Genomic DNA, 22,284 nt, shown 5'->3' on the forward strand with positions numbered 1-22,284 from the left:
TTGAACACATTTAAATCCCACTTCTGTTTCATGATGGAACCAAAGGATGCATGTGGTTCACGGGCAGTCAATCATCCAGGCACTAACCAGACCCAATGAGCTGAGCTGAGCTGATGCCCTTATATGACTTCAGATTATAATATGAAGTACTAAACTAAAACTTTTTTGCCCAAACAATAGCTTGATATACCCAGATTTGGTGAGCACTGGAGGAAAAGAATTCTACTATGTTGGGACAACCAAAGAGAACTCTTCACTGTGTGTTCTAGATGTACTGATCAGTGAAATCTTCAAGAACTGCAATATGGCATGAATGGAGGAGGCAGACTTCCAAAGGTAGAATTACAAGTAGCTAATTCTGTTTAGCTTGCAGTGTAGGCCCAATAGGATTACTCCCTTGTGAGTGCAGCAGAATGTAGAACAGTTATTTCAATTTTAGGGATGTGCTTTAAAATATTTGATACAGAGCTAAAACAGCTGAGACATTTCAGTTTTTCTACAAGCAAAAGCTAAAAAATAAAGGGGGGAAAGCATTGCTGTTCCTAAGGCCCACTGACCCCCTTCCAAGTAGGCATGTTGATAAGGAATCACATCAAAGGACAGATAAGAAATGAAAGATAAACATTTTCCCCTGCTCTTTGAATAACAGAGGGCAGGGGCAATAGGAAGAAAAAACATTCATTTTGTATTCGGGAAAACACTTTTCCAAGAGAAAAAAAGAACCCAGTCTTGGGAAGATGCTGTAGTTAAGGAATTCTCAGCATGGCCAAGTGAGTTACATGGGCACATGCATGTAAACAAACATACAGGGTCTGTAAATACAGACATGCTAGAATGTTAAGGTTCTTGTTTTTCAAAAAGGTTACTGAGAAATAGATTTTCTGGGCTAGGGTTTTATGAAAAGCACTGGTGTCTGAAAATTATTTCCAAATATTGAATATAAATGTTAAATCCGACCCATATATTTTATTATACAGTGGTACCTCGGGTTACAGATGCTTTGGGTTATGCATTTTCAGGTTATGGACCGCGGGAAACCCAGAAGTACCAGAAAGGGTTTCGCCACTTCCACATGCGCAGAAGCGCCAAAGTGTGTCATGCGCGTGCACAGATGTGGTGCTGCGGGTTGTGGACGTGCCTCCATCATGGATTACGTCCGTAATCTGAGCTTCCACTGTACACCTTGTATTTGGGTATAGATAGCTGAGTATAAAATACACAAGCAAAGTACAACACACATTTAAACTATGTTTTTTTTTCTGCAAAATGCACAAAAGTGACAAAGCTTAGGTAATCCCTTCCATGCACCTTCTCGACAAAAAGAAACAAGAATCTTGATGAAAATCTTACTTGGGTGAATGATCCATCCTCAGTGCACTCTGGAATGAAGACTGCTTCTTGCGGCTTCTTGGCTTGATCCAGAGCTTGAGCCCTTTCTATTCTGCATTTGCTTTGACCAGCATCTGAAGGGGACAAAATCCACTAGGAATTCAAGTAGCAGCAGGCAATACAAGACACCACCCATTGCTGCTTCCACACATGGGCTATTTAGAAGCAACCAATCATTGTTGCTCTGCTTTAAACTGGAATCAGAATAGCAGCTCTGCTTCAAATGTTCCGGAACCCAAACAACATTTTGCTGCCAAGTGGAGATCCCCCTTAGCTCAGCCCCAGTTGTTGGTAGTAGGAACAGAAAGAACTGTCCATTTCAGTTCTGCTTCCAGTTCTTAAATTCAGGTCTCCACATTTTTAAGCATTTTGTGAATTAAGGAGGAAAAATCCTCATGAACATTCATCAGCATTTTAGTGCAAATTTCTCTTACCATATTTGTATAAGCAGTTTTGACTAATGTACACATTTATAAGCATTTTTGCTAATATTTATGTTCGCTAGTAATTTCATTTCTCTGCCGATCAAAATATGTATTTTACCATCTGTTTGGAGAACTTCATCACAAAATTCGGGTAAGCATGAATTTTGAAGGATAGTTGCATATTTGTTCACATATTCTTTCAGAAAGTGAAAATTAGATGGAGTCAGGTTTAAATGCATAAAGAAGCAAATTTATCCCCTACCACTAGATGGGAGGAAATTTTTTAATAGAAACCATTATATGGGGGAGGGGGTTAAATACTCCACCCCCATCACTCAACTCCAAATCATCATTGCCTCCTATGCTGCAATTTGGCAGTGAGGGAAGGGTGGGAGAAGAATCTGATGGAGAGGCATTATTACGGGTAAAGGGAAGGGTTAAAGTTGATCCTCCAGAGGACCCTCAGTCCATAAAAAAAGAAACCGTCTAGAGCAATCCATATAAGTGGCCAAGCTACTGAACAGTTACACAACTGGTCAACTACATCTGGGGAAATGCATAGCTGTTCCACTGAGGTGAAAAAGAAACAGCTCTAAGGGAGGAAAACAGAATCTGAAAATGGAAAAGCAGGAGGAGACCTTGCAGAGGTACCAAAATGGAGTGAATGAAATACAGCCTGTAAAATAAACTCACTCACAGTGCACTTTTATCCCTTCACACTCTATTAATATAACTTTGCTATCTTATTTTATCTTTTAAGCGCCTTGAGGATCTGTCAGGGGAAAAGGCAGGGAATGAATGAATCAATGAATGAATGAATATGCGCCATGTGAAGAATACAGTGCAAAGCTGTATATAAATTGTTTAAATAAATAATGCTAGCCATTTCCTCCTCAACAAACTGTTATTTGCAAATACAGATAATCCTAGGAGGTGCTTATCTAGCGTAATGCAAGAATCAACTTACAGTTTGAAAAACACACACACAAAAACCATACCATTTTCAATAAAGACACTTTCATTTCCTTACCTTTACATCTGCCTCGATGAACCACACTCAGGCTTGCATCCCTGCATTTTGCTCTCTGATAGTCACACATCGACTCGTACGTCCTGCCATCTGAAGCACAGAGGGGCTTGGTTGGGGACCTGGAGCAGTGGAGGTTACATTGCGGGTCTCTGTCACGATCACTTATTAAAAACTAAAGGTGAAAAATAAGAAGTAAAATATATGTTTGTTTTTTAAAAAATGAAGTACTGTGAATTTTAATACATTTTGTTTACTTTTTTCTAGCGTTATTAATGTGTTTGCATATATACCCTCCCTGAAGATATTCTTCCTTGCTTTGTCTGGTTCACCAGCTATGGTCACTGCTGGACAGGGATAGCCTGACCACTGTGTTGATCACTTCTAAACTGGACTTCTGCAATTCACTATATGTGGGGCTGCCCTTCAGAAGCTCCAGCTGATGCAGAATGTGGCAGCCAGACTGCTGGTGGGGGTGCATGGCTGGTGCTATGGGATGCCTCTGCTAAAACAGATACACTAGCTGCTCATCCATTACAAAGCCAGGTTCAAGGCCCTTGTATTACCGTACCAAGCCCTGAAAGACTTAGGCCCAGGACACCTTAGGGACCACCTGAATCCTTATATCCCAACTCAATCATAGAGATCATTTCTGGAATGTCATTGGCTGTCCCTTAAGTTTGTGAAGCCCATTTGATATCAACATGAAACAGAGCCTTTATTGTCGTTGACCAAATGCCTTCCGATTCAATCTTTAAACACCTGCTGAAACGTCTTCTATTCCACCAGGCTTATGCAGGCAATTAAAAATACACCTTTCCATGATAGTTAGTTGCAGGCCTCTTATTTTGTTTTATTGTCATTCGTTTGTGTGTGTGTATATAACTGCTTTCATTTTTTATGGTATATAAATACTTTTATAAATAAATAAAATAAACAATGGATTCAGATAACTGTCACTGCAATGTCCACTAAAGCATGCTTTCTGCACACTTACAAAGACACAGTTCAAAAGGTGAAAGTCTCAGCATTTCCTTCAGTTTACCTTATCACTTTTCCCCCAAGGATCCAACCAAATTTACGTCACAACCGTCCCAAGAGACCAGCATGCGGATAGCGGCATGCGCCACAAAGAAAAGTCAGAGTCACTGCTGTAATCACCGTTCTTACAATTGATGCAACAGTTGTGTAAACCTTTATGTATTTCTTTATTGTTACATTTATAGCCTTTTCCTGAAAGTTGCTCAAGTTGACATATGTGATTTCCCCACTCTTTATCTTCACAACAACTCTAAGTTGGGTTAGGCAAACAGAAGGTGTCTAGCAAAAGGTCACCCAGCAATCTTCAAGACCAAATAGATCCGACACGAGGTTTTCCAGACCCTAGTTTGAACACTCCAATCACTACACCACATAGGCTCTCTTTCGAAACTGAAGAGAACAGGTATATAAATCTGTTAGATGTTTTCCAAGTCCAAAGCTGCTAAAAACATACAAAGTTCCAGGCTTGCTGGCTTGGCCAAAGCAGGCATTTCTGAAGTGTGCATCTTTGCACAGTTACTTCATTTTCAAAACCAAAACCCTAAGCTCTACAGATTTAAAATCAAATTATTCTCTATGCCAAGTCACTCTTGTGCAGGAAGCCTATACAAACAAGAGCTGACAGAAGACACATGAATTCTACACTTCATGCAATGTAGGCCATGGTTCCACATTTGTTCCCCTGCCCCTTTTAATCTACGATTTTGCCTCTTGCCTAAACAAACACATTACACAAATTTCCAGGGTTTGGGGATTTTGTTTTATTTTTTGCAGTGTGTTGGTGATGATGCAGATGTTAAATAAAAATCTGCATAAAATAGCCTATCCTGCTTTTTTTTGCCAGTGCTTTTTTGCAATAGTACTCACCAGTACATAGTACCATCACCTCTTTTCTTGCTGCCCGTGGCAGCCATTTTGTGCTGGTGCCCACTGCATTTTTATCAAGTTATGAGTATCAGCACCTCATTTTTTTATGAAAAAAAACCACTGCATACCACATTTTGAAAAGCTGAGGAAGGGTCATAGCTATGTAGGTACTTTTGCAGCAGCATTTAAAAGCAGTACATGTATTTAAGGCTGGATAAAGAGTTTCTCCTTTGCCTAGCGGGGGTCAAATCATGGGTCCACATAAAATAAGCATCCTGTCTCAAACAGGCAGCCAGTTCTGAATGTGTTTAACAGCAGAATATATTTATATATCACAGTCTGTCAATTGCGGCTCATTTTCTTGAGCTACCTTTTCTGCATGTAAATCACTACTTTTAAATGGCACAGTTGCAGCTTTTGATTGTAATCTCTGGAGGTCCAATATCAAGTATACAGAGAAAGCAAGCACTTGTGACACTTTATGTAACCCCAACCCCCTACTACTACTATTTCAGGACTGGCCAATTTTAGATAATAGAAAAGTGGATTCTGTGGGGGTGGAAACAAGCAGGTAAAGGGCAGTGTTGAATACTTTAGGCTTATGCTCTGTACCTAAGTTTCAGGATTCAAATATCTTTTGAATCCTGCTATAATACAGCATCTGAGCCTACAACAGGATTTTGCAGTAGCCTCTCTCTTCTAAATGCACAAATTTTTGGGTGACTGCTAGAGGAAACCTTCCTGAAGTATTCAAAAGAGGACTTAAAACCTTTACTTTTGAACATGCATTTACACAGGTGCACGTTTATAGCTGCTTCCTGGACTAACTCCAGCCTCCTCTGACCTGGGAAGGCAGCAGCGGTGAGATAAGAGAGGTCAGAAGATAGCTAAATTTGCCAAGCAAGAGCATCTGCTCTTTCTCTCCACACCTCAGCACCACCGCTGACAAAAACAACAAACACTGATTGAAGAACTTTTAATGTCTGTGAGAAAAAACAGGTTTCTTGCAGCTGCTTAGCTGGAAGCACTTTTAGGATTTTGCTTGCGAAGGGTCTGTCCAGACAAAGGGGAAAAAAGAGGTTTGGTGGTCACTCATTTAGGGCTCTCATCTGTGCACAATGCACATCATAACCTACAACTGAGCAGTTTGGGCAAGCCTTTGTGAAGCTGCAATCAGTACCCAAAGAACTTCCCTGCAGCAGAAAGAACAAAGTTGGACTGATTATCATCATTCAACCAAGGAAGAGGAAGTGAAAGATAGAAAACAAAGGAGCCGGGGCAGGAGAGATGCCCTCACAGCAAAACGATACTATCATCTGTGTGTATGACATGAAAAGCATGGCATCTATTCTTTTTCTTTGCTGCACAAGTTATCTTAGTATCTTTTTTCCAATCTACAAATGGAGAACTGAGACCTCATTTGCAAAGCAACCAGATGCCGAAATGTGCAGCAAGCCTATATCAAAGATAGATGTATCAAAGCACACCATCTTGCTTTATTGCCACAGTCATCCTTTACAGCTGTAACTTAATCCATCATTTGCATTCATGTGTGTTTTCCTTAAGTCCTCCTAAGGCGGCATCATGACTACTTGGCCCGGTCAATTTATACACAAACAAAACTACTAATGCATTGCTTCTAAACTAAGTAAACAATGCAGATCTTCACAAACTACAGACTGTCTAAATATCAAAATGTTGAAGGTACCGTGGATTAACACAACATCAGGCTATTCCATATAAACAAAGCTGTACAGTGGTACCTCTGTTTACAAACTTAATCCATTCTGGAAGTCCGTTCTTAAACTGAAATTGTTCTTAAACCAAGGCGCATTTTCCCTAATGAGGCCTCCCGCTGCCGGTGCCCTTCCATCGTTCGGCTTCCGTTCTTAGACCAAGGTAAAGTTCGCAAACCGGGACACTACTTCCGGTTTTGCAGAATTCATAAACAGAATAGTTTGTAAACAGGGCTGTTTTTAAACCAAGGTACCACAGTACAGGGTTGTATCCAACATCAGTCATAGTCAAAACAGACTGGCTGAAATTAATTGTCTTGGCTAACTTAGGTCCATTGATTTCAATGGGTCTCCTCAGGGTAGAATTTAGTCAGCTACAACCCATAAGCATTTTGACATTTCCCCCTTCAAATTCTAGGGTGCCAAATTTTCCTTCTGGCTTCATCTTAAAGGTGCTGCCAAGTAGTAATATTAATGGGTTACTATTGCTTTTTTCTGTTTGATTTGCCCAGGAATCAAGCCAATTCTAGCATTGTTTCCTGGTAGATCAAAGACAAGCAGAGTTAGCATGATGATTACCACACCACACACACAACTATGACAGCACCAAGCCCCTTAACTATGTGTATTATTCCATATGAGTTATTTTTATTTTATATTTTAGTGTGTCTGCTGATGCTTAATGAGGGACGCAGGTGGCGCTGTGGGTTAAAGCCTCAGCGCCTAGGACTTGCCGATCGAAAGGTCGGCAGTTCGAATCCCTGCGGCGGGGTGCGCTCCCGCTGCTCGGTCCCAGCGCCTGCCAACCTAGCAGTTCGAAAGCACCTCCGGGTGCAAGTAGATAAATAGGGACCGCTTACCAGCGGGAAGGTAAACGGCGTTTCCGTGTGCGGCTCTGGCTCGCCAGAGCAGCGATGACACGCTGGCCACGTGACCCGGAAGTGTCTCCGGACAGCGCTGGCCCCTGGCCTCTTAAGTGAGATGGGCGCACAACCCCAGAGTCTGTCAAGACTGGCCCGTACGGGCAGGGGTACCTTTACCTTTTACCTTTTGATGCTTAATGAACTTGCTGTTTAGCAACCGTTTTGCTTGTTTGCAACACCTGTTAAAATGTCAGAAGCACCAATACATAATGAACAATTCACAATTCTAGTCCAAAACTAAAATTTTATTATGTCCTTCATGTTTGCAGAGAGTAAATATGCGGATGTAGGTACACATGGTGCTTTAGGATGCTGCAGGGACAGGATCACTGAAACTCACTGGTTGCACAGCAGTATGTGTTGATGAAATTCACTCTGCCCAATATCACATCTCCATCTGTTGACTTAAGAGTGACTGGTTCTTAATGCTACACTTATTGCTTTAATCCATCACCTGTCTCCTAGTGGAGATAAATGCTCTGACCTGGAGATAATTTCCTATAAATACACAGCATTTAAGAAATGTACCAAGAAATATTTGCAGCCAAGAAATGAAATAAATCAGGTCTTGAATTTAGGGTAGGAGACACAACATTTGGGTGATATAAGCTGAGCTCTTCCGATTTGCCAAGTGGTAAAATCCTCACCTTATGCTGTATGTCTCTCCTCCTCACATAATTGGTTCCTCCCTTATAAGGAAACACTAAGATACTGATGTCAGGGCAGAAAGTAAATTGTACAACACATTACAGAGGAAGAAAGGTTAAAGAAAAGACGTCTTGTGCTAAGAGAGTAGCTCTGCACTTAGCAGTGTTTTTTCCATTAAACCTTCCAGCATATATTTTGAATTTCAGGATAAAGCCATTACAGCTTTCCTTGTAACAATAACCAGAGGCAACGGTAACTTAACACTAATGCAACTGGTATTTTAAACCCTCACCCCACAATGGCTTGCAACCCTGTTCCAGCTGACTAGACCAGGATTATTTTATGCCTCTATTCTAGCAGTCATTAAGGAATGTGTAAAGGTTGTAAGGGGACGCAGGTGGCACTGTGGGTTAAACCACAAAGCCTAGGGCTTGCCGCTCAGAAGGTCGGTGGTTCGAATCCCTGCGACGGGGTGAGCTCCCGTTGCTCGGTCCCTGCTCCTGCCAACCTAGCAGTTCGAAAGCATGTCAAAGTGTAAGTAGATAAATAGGTACCACTCCAGCGGGAAGGTAAACAGCATTTCCATGTGCTGCTCTAGTTCGTCAGAAGTGGCTTAGTCATGCTGGCCACATGACCCAGAAGCTGTATGCTGGCTCCCTCGGCCAATAAAGCGAGATGAGCGCCGCAACCCCAGAGTCGGTCACGACTGGACCTAATGGTCAGGGGTCCCGTTACATTTAAAGGTTGTAACCATTTGGGGCTTTTAAAGTTATAAGCATATAGCTCAGTCGGTAGAGCACGAGACTCTTAATCTCAGGGTTGTTGGTTTGAGTCCCATGTTGGGCAAAAAGAATCCTGCATTGCAGGGGGTTGGACTAGATTACCCTAGGGATCCCTTCCAACTCTACGATTCTATGATTTTAAGGTGAGTAATAGGAGGCATTATAGAGGGGCATTCAATTAATCTGAATGTTTGAAGATCCAAGGCAGATAAAAAGTAGTACAGTAAGCCAGCAACTTATGCGCATTTAGCTTGTGAACATTCAGCTTTATGGGGGGGGGGGGGATAGCAAGGGTGAAAGGTTCTGGGGGAAATGACCTTGGCAATCCTACCTGCCATTGAATCCAATGTACAGAGGTACCTCGGGTTAAGAACTTAATTTGTTCTGGAGGTACGTTGTTAACCTGAAACTGTTCTTAACCTGAGGTACCGCTTTAGCTAATGGGGCCTCCCGCTGCTGCAGCGCTATTTCTGTTCTCATCCTGAAGCAAAGTTCTTAACCAGAGGTACTATTTCTGGGTTAGCGGAGTCTGTAACCTGAAGCGTCTGTAACCCGAGGTACCACTGTATTTTGACTATACACAATTTTAGCATTAAGTGCAATCCCCTGAACATAAACTCCATGCAAATTGCTGACTTACTGCATTTCTTCACGCAGCACATTGTAAACTATAGAATTCACTCTCATAAGAGGCAGTGATGGCGACTGACTTTGATGATTTTAAAAACAGGATCGGACAAACTCATGGAGGACAAAGTTATCCATGGCTACAAGCCACAACGGCTAGGTCAGTTGCTGGGAGTTGCAAGTGAGAAGACTATGGTGCCCCGGTCCTGCTTGTGGGCTCCCCATGCACATCTGGTTGGCCACTGAGAACAGGATGCTGGACTAGATAGGCCATTGTCCTGATCCAGCAGTGCTCTTCTTATGTTCTTATTACAAGAGCATATTCATTTTGCTGGACAACTTATTATACACCTTGTTCCTGCTGCATGAAATGGTTCCCTTTTTAAAAGTCTCCATTGATTTATTATAATTGAACAGAAGTATTTCAAATCTGTTTGAGGATCCAAGTGAGCTGCTCAGCTTTTAGATAGTCTCACTCTTCATGAAGTTGGTTTTTCTTGCGCTAGTTCTTCTTGCAGATCCTTGAGGACTCTCGCTTTGGAGCAGGTTCCTATAAGCTTCCTCCAGCATAAATGACTAAAAGGAGTTATCTTGTATTTCAGTGCAGCTATATTCTGTCCAAGTGTCTGTGTTTTGTGCAGCTCCTGCTTTGGGATGCATCCAGTGTACTCTGGGGGGGTCAGAGTGCCGAGACTCAGAGAAGAGCAAACAGGCTTTACCTGAACTCCTGGTGCAAAAGGACTTTGCGATAGCAATGTATAAGATCAGTTTCAATTTGTACAACTCAAGAGACCCCATGATGTCCTCTGCCAGTTAGAGAAATGTTTTGAAATACTTCAATGGTTTGCTCACTGAACTGCACCCACGCTAATCACAGCCTATCCAAACTCACAGTAAAGGTAACAGCGCTGCACATGTTTTGCATTTTACATGGGAGACCACCAACAGAATATTTATTGTTTTGTGGAGGAGACAAAAATTGAGTTTGACTGCTTGTGGTCACTGAAGTCCTTGAGTACTTTCTGGGGGAAAGAAGGGGGAAAGTCCATGTTGTGCTCTACCCTTAGGACGCAAGGCACATGGCAATTCTATACAATATGAAAGCACCCAGTTTCCTATCTGGAGATTCACAATTTAAATTCGGGCAAAAGAGGAGGGGAAGGAAAGGGGACAAACACACATGACCCACTGTGACTCTTTCTGGCAGTAAGCTGTTTGACATTGGAACAGACTCCCATGAGATGTGGTGGAATTTCCTTCCTTGGAGGTTTTTCAGCAGATGTTGGATGGCCATCATGTCTATTTTAGTTGAGATTCCTGCATTTCAGGGTTCGGATTAGATGACCATCTGAGTCCCTTCCAATTCGACAGTTCTATGATTATATGAAGTGTGTATCTTAAGATGCAGACTTCATGCCAATCCACTTGGATCTTGACAGCAGCTTTCTATTATCAACTGTCAAATTTATAAGGCTTTGATTGAAGAAAAGCCACAAGACGACCCAGCTGAGTTTTGTGGCTCATCTGTTGCTTGTTGTATTTAAAATCCTTTCATGGGCTGTCCTTCAATTTTTGTTGATTAGATCTATGGACCCTGAGCATGAAGAAATGTGTGTCTGTGTGTAGTCAAAACATTTCCTCACAAATGAGATAAAGAAGCTTGTTGAGATCATATTGGGAACATTTTTTTCCATCAACACAACCCGATTCTCAGGTCTCCTAGTGTTGTTTTCCCCAGATGGCGAAAGCACATACAAGTCCTTTCTGTTTCTCAAACATAAGCAACCAGAATAAGTTTGGGAATTGTTGCTCTATGCAAGGTAATTCAGTGTACACAAACTGGTGGGCATGGGAAGGCTCATTTTGGTATGGCTTATGTGTTCATTCTGTCAGGCCACACGTGCTTTGCATTTTTGTTGACACTATATGTAAACTTCTGCTTAAAAAGGGATTAACATTAATTCTGTGAACAGAGTATTTACGCAAGGGTCTCCAGGACACATTTTGATATGTGCCAGACAGAAGACACATGTACTCCTAAATACAAACTGCATCTTAAGATACAATCTGATGGATTCTCACATCTTTTGTTTGGGTATTATTCATATAGAGGCAACATTATCATGCAATGGGAAGAAGCCAGCTTCCTTTTTGAGAGACACCACAAGTATCCTTGGCACTCTTATTTAAGGAAACTAAGCCCTAGAGCCCATCCTGAACTTCTCACCACTCAGCGAATGAACAGTGTTTTAACAGGAGAATTCGTATGTTTTTCAGGGCACTACGCTCTCAGGCATTAATTTAATTTGCTTATACATAATCTGTGCTGGGCCCTTCCAAACACTTAAATTCTCATGCAAACCTCTTAGTAGATCATCTGCAATAATTCTGATCCATACAGCATCTCTTCCACATAAGTGGTGTTGCAGGGCTGGGCACAATCTTATTTACTGCTTGCTTGTGGACTTGTTATTTGCAGGGAGTGGGGTTTTAAGAAAACACATTGGAACTTGGAAGATGTTAAAGAGCTGCGTATCATGATTCTAGAAACATGAACATTTGTTTTTGGTTTTGTACAATAAGGCCTGCAGGGAAGGAAGAGTAAGAAACTATTTACAAGCTACTTGAACACTAGTTGCATATGCCAATACATCCTGAAGTGTAGAGCTGTCACCCATGCTGGGTAATTTCTTGTGGTTGCAAAGTCAGAATCTAAAACCCACAAGTACACAGTTCAAATGTATTGCAAGCAATGGAGGCTGTATCCAGTGTTGGTAATACTCAGAACAGACCCAATGAAATTAATGGTCAAAAGCATTAATGTAAATGGGTCTACTCTGAGTTGGACCCAACCCTGAAGCAGCAACAGAATTCCAACACAAGAAATGAGAAGGAAGACTTTAGTCATCACTTCACCGCAGGAAAGGAATTTATTATGACTAACTGGCCAAGATAGTATTTAGTACTGAAACCATGAACTGCCTCACATATTTAGGTACACTAGTCAATACACCACATCCAATGGAAGAACAATCACACTGAGCACATACTTTCATAAGCTATTTATAAACCTAAGCAAAGTTTTTAAATTAGGATGTGCAAGCAAATATTATGTTGTGCTTTTCTCCTGAAAGGGGTTAAAACATCTCTACAGCATGAATTCAGCACTGTAGGAAGAACAGTATTTTCCTACCTGTCCCAGCCAATAAAATATATTAGGCTCCTGGTAGGAATTGGGGGGGGGGGAGGTGAGAGAGAGAAAGAGAAAGACACAAGAGAACACAGAGAAATGTGAAAGGTATTACCAACCAGCATTTATTTTGCAGAACTAAAGGTTCCAGACCTGAACGTTATATGCCTCATTGCACAGACCACAAGAGCATGATTGCGTAATTAAGAATGGTAGAATGGCAGCTACTTGTACGAAAAAGAACAGGCCTCTACCAGTCCACAAGGGCAATAGGCCTTGATTCACTAGTGCGGGCCTCTGCTCGGTGTGACAAGAGATCCCCACACCTTTTCTCTCCCAGCTTAGGAACAGGAAAGTAGTTGTTCTTCATTGCACTGAGCTTTAAAGCAAGCAGAAGCAGTATGAGCTTGCCACAACAATTCTTCATCTACATTTATTACTGATACACAAAGAACCAGTTGCCTAAGAAGTACTGGTTACAAGTACTTGTACAAGTCAAAAGTGACCATGTACAATTTTCCCCCTGTGCAGGACCTATGTCCATTAAGGGGGGAGGGACAATGATTTCAGGTAGGTAGGTAGGATGACTTCCAAACCCTTTCTAGTCTAGTACACTGGGGATCCTTATGCTGCAAGATGTTATCAGGTAGCTGGCTAGTTACAGCAAAGGTCCAAGGAAGCTGCGCTTCCCAAGTCCTCCACCATCATAAACAGTCACACAAAGGAGCTCTACAGAAATAGTGCCAAGACCGAACCCCAATCCCACTCTTTGGCCTATCTCATACTTCCATCTCATGCTCAGATTACCTTTAAAAGCTTTCACTATACTGTGGGAAAATACAAACAAGAAGGGCCTGATGGAAAGTATGGAAGAATTCTCCTACATATAAATGAACAGACTGATACTGTAGGTAAATTAATCTACAGTTGGCAAGCCAAGCTGACAAGGTAGGTGGGTGGGAGAAAGGGGGGGTTAATTCAAGTGTGATTAGTTATGTTTTCATCTTTTCTTGCTGACACACAGCCAGAAGTTTCTTTTATTCTTCTCTCCAGGAACTGTTAATCTTTCAAACATATAGGGGGGACAGAAAACCCAGATGCTTCACTATCTCTACCCAATTTAGCAACACTTATTATCTAGTAGATTCCACATTCCAGATGACACAAAAAGGTTGTGTCCCCTTTGAAACAGCTCACTATGTTTTGAAACACTACTGTTTAAGTATTTTTAGAAAATAAAAAAGGCAGAATAGTCAGGGATGAGAGTTTATTTATACAAATATATATTTGCTTTTGTAAAATGGATCAGTTACTCTTCCACAGAAGGGGCTGCAGAAACTTCTTGGAAAAGGTTCTATTTTCTAGTCGGTTTCAGTATTGTGATACTTGTGAAAAACCCAAGGTGCATCATACATTTCAAATACATTGAACAGACATCAAGAGTATAATATTTCCCCCAAATAATCCTAGGGCGATAGTTTCTTTCTCACATAGCTACAATTCCCAGCCACCTTACCAAACCACAGTTCTCATGGTTCTTTGGGGGAAGACATGCACTTTAGATGTGTGCTGGATTTACTTTAAATGGATGGGGCTCTTTTCACCATTACAGTGGTACCTTGTTTTGAGTCCACCCCGTTTAGGGTCCATTTTGTCCAACGTCCACGGCAAACCCAGAAGAACCGGAACAGGTTACTTCTGGGTTTGCCGCTCACGCATGTGCAGAAGCACTAAATCGTGCTTCACGCATGCACAGAGCGGTACTTTGCCGAGTGTCCCTTTCGTTGAGCGTCCAGGACTCCAGAACAGATCCCAGACGCAAAAGGAGGTACGACTGTAGATGGCAGTTTCTTGAAACCATATAATAAACTAGTTATGCAGCCTGAAAGTTTAGCCTATAAAGTTATTTTCTCATAGGGAACAAACTTGTGAAACTTCAAAGGGAAGGAGGAACACATAGCCATTTAGCATACAGTGGTACCTTGGTTTAAGAACAGCTTAGTTTATGAACAACTTGGATTAAGAACGCTGCAAACCCAGAAGTAGGTGTTTTGGTTTGTGAACTTTGCCTTGGAATAAGAACATGTTCCCCTTCCTGTTGAGTGTGTTCCATTTGTAAATTGAGTCCCCCGCTGCTATGGGAAAGCAAGCCTTGGTTTAAGAACGCTTTGGTTTAAGAACGGACTTCCAGAACAGATTAAGTTTGTAAACTAAGATACCACTGTACAAGGTGCACAATATGTATTGTGTTGGGCATTCTTCTCTAGCATCTTGTAGTGCCTGGTAAATCCTCCAGGCAAGTTTCAGGCATCAACACAACTGAATTGTGGAGCTGTCCTGTTTTCAGCATCTTCTCCATAAATACATGATTTTTAAAGGGAGCGCTATTACGTAGCCTAATATGCTAGAGAAAGTAACTACTGCTAGAATCAATCTATGTAATAAGAGGGGAGGCAGACTTGATCTAAATCCTTTCTGTGTTTTTTGACATCTTGATAACATACGCAGAGAATAAAATAGCCTCTTTAAAAAGAAATGACACTAATTGTTTCATTTGATCAGGAGGGGAATCTTATTATTAGAATAACCATCTGCCTCCATCAACTAGGCAGTTTTAACACCCAGGGATAAAGCACTGTAAGATCTGTAGGATTCAGGGGCAGGACAATGCCATCATTTCCAATTAAACAAAATGAATTCTGTGGATTCAGATTTCCAGTAACTTTTTACTAGTCTGCATTCTCTAATTTGGGGAAAAATCTAAACTCTGATCAAGCTACAGCACTGGTTTCACATGCTTGCTACTCCCCACCCGCCAAACAAGTGGAAGTAATTCCTGAAGAGGATATTATTTAGCAAGCCAGAGCTTTACATCTCCCCCTTACTGCAGATCTCATAACAGGATTAGAGAAAACTGAGTAATATGGCTTAGCCACTATAAAGCCCTGCAATGAATTATTCAAAAAATGTTTTGTTATGCAGATGGAAGCGTAAAGCACAGCATATTTATACTAGTGACAGCTTTATTGGCAGAGCCTAATGGTCAGGGGAAAGTGTATCAGATAGGATAACCCCCTTTGACTTTCAACATGCTAACAAACGAGCAGGCAAAAATAAAAGCCCTATACTTCTCAAACAAATCACTTGGGAAGGGGGAGGAGACGGGATTTACGAGTTAAACATCCATTAAATCCACAGTTTTACACTGAAGAGGAAACAAGTAAAGAGTTTTAAAGGGCATAGATCTTCCACAACAAAGATAGGGGACGTAAGGTTCGCTGCAAACCAGAAAGAAAAAGAAGCTTTAATTCAAGCACCATCTGAAATTAAAAGTTTGTTGAACCCATGTAGCAAGAAAGTGGCAAATCAGCAGCTGCTTTTTATTGGGCTTAGGGGTCTCTTGAAATAGCTTCTATTCCTCAAAAAGATACTGTGCAGGGAGCAATTAGAGAGGCTTGTAAAGTCAAGTATATAAAAATGGTCTACGTGGATTTAGTTTGATAGACAAGCGTATGTAGTTTATACGGGCTGGCATCAGGATTAGTGTGCTTCGCTTTTCAGCTCAACTGTTCCTAATTAAAGCCCTCAGATACCACAACACTGGAGCTCATGTGAATACTTTCCCAAAGAGATGCCACCATCATACGGAGTAGTATGGCTTGGGGATAGAAGTGCTTTAGGTATACACTGGAACTTTAGGTTAAAGCACTCCATGCACAGAGCAGAGACCCTGCTTTTCTGGTGCCCTTTGAATTATTGACTTCAAAGATTTGTGACATGCACTGGAACATTTTACCACATTTTAGCTGTTGTTGTGCTCATAAAAGGGGCTAGAAAAGGTATGACAGAAGGATGCATTTTTCTTCCTCTATACTGCTTAATAGTAGGGTGTTCTTAAAACATTTTTACAGTCTAGTACTAAGAGATTGTTCACCAGCAAGCTGGAGAAGAGGGTTCTTCTCGTCTTCTGCTCAGTAGCAGCTTCTACTCCATAAACCTTCCAGTCTTGAACAGGGCATTAGATTTAGTGCATAAAATATATAGTACACATACCTGACTTTCCAGCTGGAGAGGTACTGTGTAAGGACACTTTTTAGTGCTTTCCTCAGATCTACCCCCACAATATAGGAGGAGGAGGGAAATGCCTGGCTAATATAGGCTGTTTTATCATTGTTATTTGAAGTCAGCCTATTATCATTAATGGAGCTTTTTCTCAGGTAAGTGCATATAGGACTTCAGCAGTAAATGGTTAGAATCCAGAGTTACTCTACGTCAGTCTGAGGTGTGCTATTAATTTTAAAACATCAAAGAAAGCAACTGGTTCTCTCACAAAATATTTTTGGAAATTGTAAAATATTCCCTTTTCGCAAATGATTAAAACACAGTTCTCAACCCTTGTAACCTGGACTCTATGCAACACCAGTGTTCTTATGGGGCATTTAACTCGAGGGCAAACAGATTCATTTACTCCCCCTTTGAGACATAAAAAAGGGAAAGTCCTAAAGCTATGTTTGGATAGCAAGGCAATTTTGTTCAATGCAAAATTAACAAGAGAATGCTAAATTACTCCCTGACCATATGTTCGCTGCACTGCAGTTTTAGCCCTTCATGTTGCGCCTGGGCTTTTGATCCTGGGGATCAAACCACAACAATTAAAAACAAGGCTTAAGAGCCCAAGCACGCTCCCCCACACCCCTAGAGGAGTCTGTCTCCCACTTGCCCCACAAAACAGCTCCCCAGAATGGCTGAGCTCCATCTCCAACAACGTGGGGTCAGGAAAGGAACACTGAACCAGTCAGTTGGTGGTGATGGTTTTTTGTGTGTTTTTTAAAATACATTTTCCTCAGGGTGTCTTTCAAGAGCCAGTTATAGGTATGAAAGGGAAAAGCTTGCTTTAAAGGAAAAAACTTTTTTCCAGCTTCAGTCAAGCCGTTTAGAAGTGACCAGCAAGCCTTATCGAGAAGGAATTTAAACCAGGCGAGGCGAGGCGTGGCGCAAACTTTAACGCCCCCTCCATTTCCTCCCACCAGAAACTGCGAGGCAAGCAAGCGAGTTCCACTCACCCGGGGCCCCGTCGCGCGGTGGGCAGAAACCTGAGGCACCACAGCCAGCAGCAGCGCCAGCAGCAAGCCAGGAGCCCCAGAGCCCAAGCGTCGAGCAGGCATCGTTAGGGGTAGGGAGGAGGAGGAGGAGGAGAAGAAGGGAAGAAAACGCAGCCACAAGACTTCCCCCTTTCGTCGCTGGTGCCTGAAGGTGCTGGCTTTGGGGTGGCTTCTTCAGCTTGCTGCTTTCCTCCCCTTTGGAAACCGAGAGTCGAGCGAATTCTCCCGCCTTCTGTTCCCCACAGCGAGCGCGTTGTGCCCCCTCCAGCTGCAACAGGTTAAATGCCATTCGGAGGAAGGATTCCTATTATAAAGCGCGCGGCTGGGGCGGGGCCAGGCGAGGCCGGGCCGCTTGACGGACAGCTTCCCTGCGCGGTCAAAAGCGTGAGAAGACACATCCCCACATACAGAAGACTTGCATGTGCTTTATCTGTCTGCCTGGCTCTCTTTTGCTACTGCTGGTTTTGGCCAATCTTTTGAATGTTTTTACATCCCTGCTCTTAACTGGTTTCTTCTCATCGAGAGTTTTAATGTTTTGGGTTCTGTTTTTAGAAACGGCTTCGAGGTTTCCTTTCCAGTCAAGCGGTATATAAATGGCGTGAAAAGAAAATTATAAAGGGCAGCAGCACAGCCTTCCCACTTTTCCTCTGTGCTTGTTTTGCATTTGAAATCGGCCCATTTGTGCGCACTCTCTCTCACACACACCTCTGCCCCAAAGATGAACCACAAAGGACACAGAATAATAGAATTGACATTTTGTAGAGATATAAAAGTTCCACCCCAAGAAGGAATCAGAAGTTTGATTGAAGGTATGATACAGTCACAGGTTCCCCCCCCCCCAGTGGGCTGGCCAATCCGAAACATTTTCTACTCAGAAGTAATACTTCAGTAATAAATAAGGTTGAACTTTTTAAAATTCCAAATAAAATAATTTAATTTTGGAGATGACAATTGGACTGGCATCAGAAGCAACCTGCTAAAGGTACGCAAAGTCCCATCTTTCAAGCTAGGTGGTCCCTATGCCAATAGCAGTTGATGTGTATAAAAATGAAGGAACTGAGGCTTTGGCTCACCAAAAATGGTTGACAGCATCTTGAGCACACCCTTCCCCCCCAAAAAAAACAGGGCTGCCAGCTGAAGACATTTTGGCGCCAGCAGCAGACCCCAAAATGGCTCCTCTACTCCCCACCAGGGAAATGCTACATCGGGAGCAAGGGAAAAAGAAGGTTTGACATTGGAATCTGTTGCCCAGGTGGATCCTGCTACCTGAGGCAGTCACCTCACAGATGATTGTGGAATGCACATCTCCAGCTTTGCATGAAAAGTGGACATTGCTACCTTTCCAATAATGTCAAAGCTTATGGGTATTTTTTCCACTACCTTTACTGGGCCAAAAGCTGCAGGGAGTTCAATGGGATTTATTCTGAAGAGCGTGGGTATAGGCAGTGCTTTTTCGGGGGGGGGGTGAAGGGGTTTGCATACTCCTAAACATTTTGTGAATCTAAGTTTGGCCTCATTGGAGGGCAGAATTTCAATATGAGTAGGAAAATGAGAGTACCCCTAAACGTTTTTTTAAGAAAAAAAAGTACTGGGTATAGATGTAATAGTTCTAAGTTTGGATGGGAAGTTAAGAACCTCACACATCATCTATGGCAGAAGGAGAAGGGGCAGAAAGCCCAAGCATTGTGGCTGAAGGAAAGGGGGAGTAAAAACAATTGGAGTTCAGTGTAGGAGCCTAAAGGGAAAGAAAGGTGGGGGTTGACAAGAGTCCTAGGGGAAAGACTTCACCTTGGGAGAATTGGGTTGTTAAGGCTAGAAGGTTTCTCTGCTTTTAGGAATTGCACTGAAGCATTTTTCATCAATGCAGCATTGGAACTTGGTGGTCCCTAAGGAGACAGGGGAAAGAACCAGGGTGCTAAAATGCTGGATTTCGCCTCTTGATTTGAACTAGCCAGGCAAATCTGTCTGTAGTGTTATTATCATCATCCTCACTGGCAAATGCTTCCAAGTGGTTTATAGCAACAACAGAGAGAGGCAATAATTAAGAATGGTGCTGCTGGGCTTTATGGGACCATTCAAGAAAAAACAAGTAATTTTTGTTGGAAAATGCTAAGGAAAGCTGGACAGAGGGATTCTCTAAATTATCAGGGGTCACTACAGAGTTTATAAATTATGGGTGCATCTCACAAGGGAAACCTGCAATAAAACCAGGCAGAAGCACTGTTCATGGTGTCTGGTCAAGCAGGTGTCTGGTCAAGATACCAGCAACCAATACCATTAGTTTTGTGTTTTCCCCCTCCTCATTTTAGCTTCTTCTTACCATGGGTGGTATTCAGCTAAGTTTTACTCAGAGTAGATAATTATTGCCTGGGACAGAATGCATCATGACCAGGGTTAGAATGGTCAACACGAGAAAGACATAAATTCCTGGAAAATTAAGTGGGATACAAACAGTGTTAACTGTAGCAGCATTTAACCATTTAGTAGGTTCAGCACACACAAATTACTCGGAAAAAATTCTGTAGTGATGTCTGTGCTTAAAAGGATTAAAAGGAGCAGATAAAAGGGGAAAAGTATATGAGCTAATAATGTGTGGTAGCAAGTTGTGCTAACTAAAGTCACTTGTTTTGCAACTGATGCTGAGCAGAGAGCAGAAGTTGAAGAGAAAAGTGAAAAACAATCACTAGATTTTGCAGATTATTTGAAGAACTGGCCCTTCTACTTCCCCCTTAAGCATTTGCACCATTGCTTTTTTCAATGGCCTTTTCTTACAGTTGAAATGCACTGAGTAGATAGGCAAGATTTTTCACCAAAAGCATCACTGCTATATATTTGTATACATTACACTGCCAGCACAACAAAGCAACAGGGGAAAGGCCTTGTTGCCTAAACTTAGTTTAAGTTTACTAGGGTTTTTTTATAAAAAAAATCTACAGAAACTAATAAAAGTTTTAACTTGTTTAAAAAAGGCCTTAAGCCACTTGTTTCTACACCAAAATTCACATTCTTGAGGCTTTTTATAGGCTAATCATGAATAGCGTTCTGAAAAACAAATATATAATACCGTAACAGACCCCAATATTAAGAAACTCCTCCATTCCTTATGGCTATTGTAGTACTTCCCCTCCTCCCCACCTACCCCCCATTTAATTAAGATTCTGATTAGTTCTGCAGTCTGCTAGCCCTTGTACAATTGTGGCTTAACTCCCTGTTTGCCAGATACCAGCCAGCAGTTTCATCTTCCATGGGAATTATGATTGACAAATTCTGTTCCGGATGGTCTCCTGTGCTTTCAACAGCTCCATAATAGATATTCTATAGGGAAAGACTTCCTCTTGTTCTCCATAGTAGAAAAAGCTTCCCCAGTTGAATTTCTGCCCGGCATACAGCTATGAAATCCAAAACAGAATAGACAAAACACTGTTCAAACAAACAAATGAGGCCACCGGAGGAGCACAGCCGACTCTACCTACAAACAAGTTATCTAATGTCTGATTTGTAGAAGTTTTTCATCTGTGCATATTCGTTTCTGTAGTACAGCAAGCTGAAGCAGAGAAATGAGTCTTTCTTCAAACTGCTCCAGTGTAATCATGGCTCACAAACTGTCTAGCTTTCCTGCTGCAAGGGAGGGCAGCGATTTTTCTCAAGCAGGATCTCTGGATTCTGAAATTAGGAGAGAGAGAGAGAGAAATGATTGCTCTGATTACTAGACCTTGGCCATAATGTGTGAAGCAGATGCTCAGACCAAGATACTTCCAATGGCTCTGGGCTCAGAGCACACCCTCATAAGAACCTGTAAGCATATCAGATGCTTTAATCAATGTTTGATGTTTTATCGCGCTTTTACTATTCTGTTGGGAGCCGCCCAGAGTGGCTGGGAAACCCAGCCAGATGGGTGGGGTATAAATAAATTATTATTATTATTATTATTATTATTATTATTATTATTATTATTACTACTACTACTCAAGACAAAGGGAGGCTGTTTCCAGACACTAAAATAGGGTGGTGTGTTGTAAACTTTTACTTCCTAAAGGTAAAGGTAAAGGTACCCCTGCCCGTACGGGCCAGTCTTGACAGACTCTGGGGTTGTGCGCCCATCTCACTTAAGAGGCCAGGGGCCAGCGCTGTCCGAAGACACTTCCGGGTCACGTGGCCAGCGTGACATCGCTGCTCTTATCAGGACAGAACCAAATTTTATTTGTGAGCTTTCCACAGACTTCATGTTCAGTTCTGGTTAGTGCTTTGATACTACTACAGGTCTAATTATGTTTGAGGTTTTAAAACTCTGTGTGTGTGTGTTAATTTTTCTGCATTTACCAGTCCCTAAAAGAACAAGTTGGTCTGCAAACAAATCAAGACACACCTTTAGTTTTGCTGTTATTTTAAAAACATATTTTCTAAAAATTACCCTCCTCTTTTGACCCCTCCTGCCACAAACAATATACAGAGAGAAACCTTTCACTAAGCAGAAATTGCCTAGAACCAGATTTCTGGAATACCCCATTGTGGTATATATTAACTTTT

At 41.9% G+C, this 22,284-nt stretch overlaps 1 protein-coding gene across 3 annotated transcripts in view; it reads right to left on the reverse strand.

The window, feature by feature from the left end:
* SMOC1 (SPARC related modular calcium binding 1) overlaps positions 1-18,072 on the reverse strand; it is a 62,249-nt gene extending 44,177 nt beyond the window's left edge. The window contains exons 1-3 of one of the 3 annotated variants that reach the window (XM_083747462.1): positions 17,719-18,066; positions 2,845-3,016; positions 1,351-1,463 (exon numbers count right to left, since the gene is read on the reverse strand). In XM_083747462.1, the coding sequence (XP_083603588.1) occupies positions 1,351-1,463; positions 2,845-3,016; positions 17,719-17,820 (387 nt within the window). In that variant the 5' untranslated portion in view covers positions 17,821-18,066. Of the gene's footprint in view, positions 1-1,350; positions 1,464-2,844; positions 3,017-17,718 lie in introns of all 3 variants that reach the window. The other 2 variants (XM_083747463.1, XM_083747464.1) reach the window with 2 other exon arrangements.
* Positions 18,073-22,284: the final 4,212 nt, after the last annotated feature.

This window comes from Podarcis gaigeae (genome assembly GCF_964106915.1).
Source record: "Podarcis gaigeae genome assembly, chromosome: 1".
In the NCBI taxonomy this organism is placed as follows: Eukaryota; Metazoa; Chordata; class Lepidosauria; order Squamata; family Lacertidae; genus Podarcis; species Podarcis gaigeae.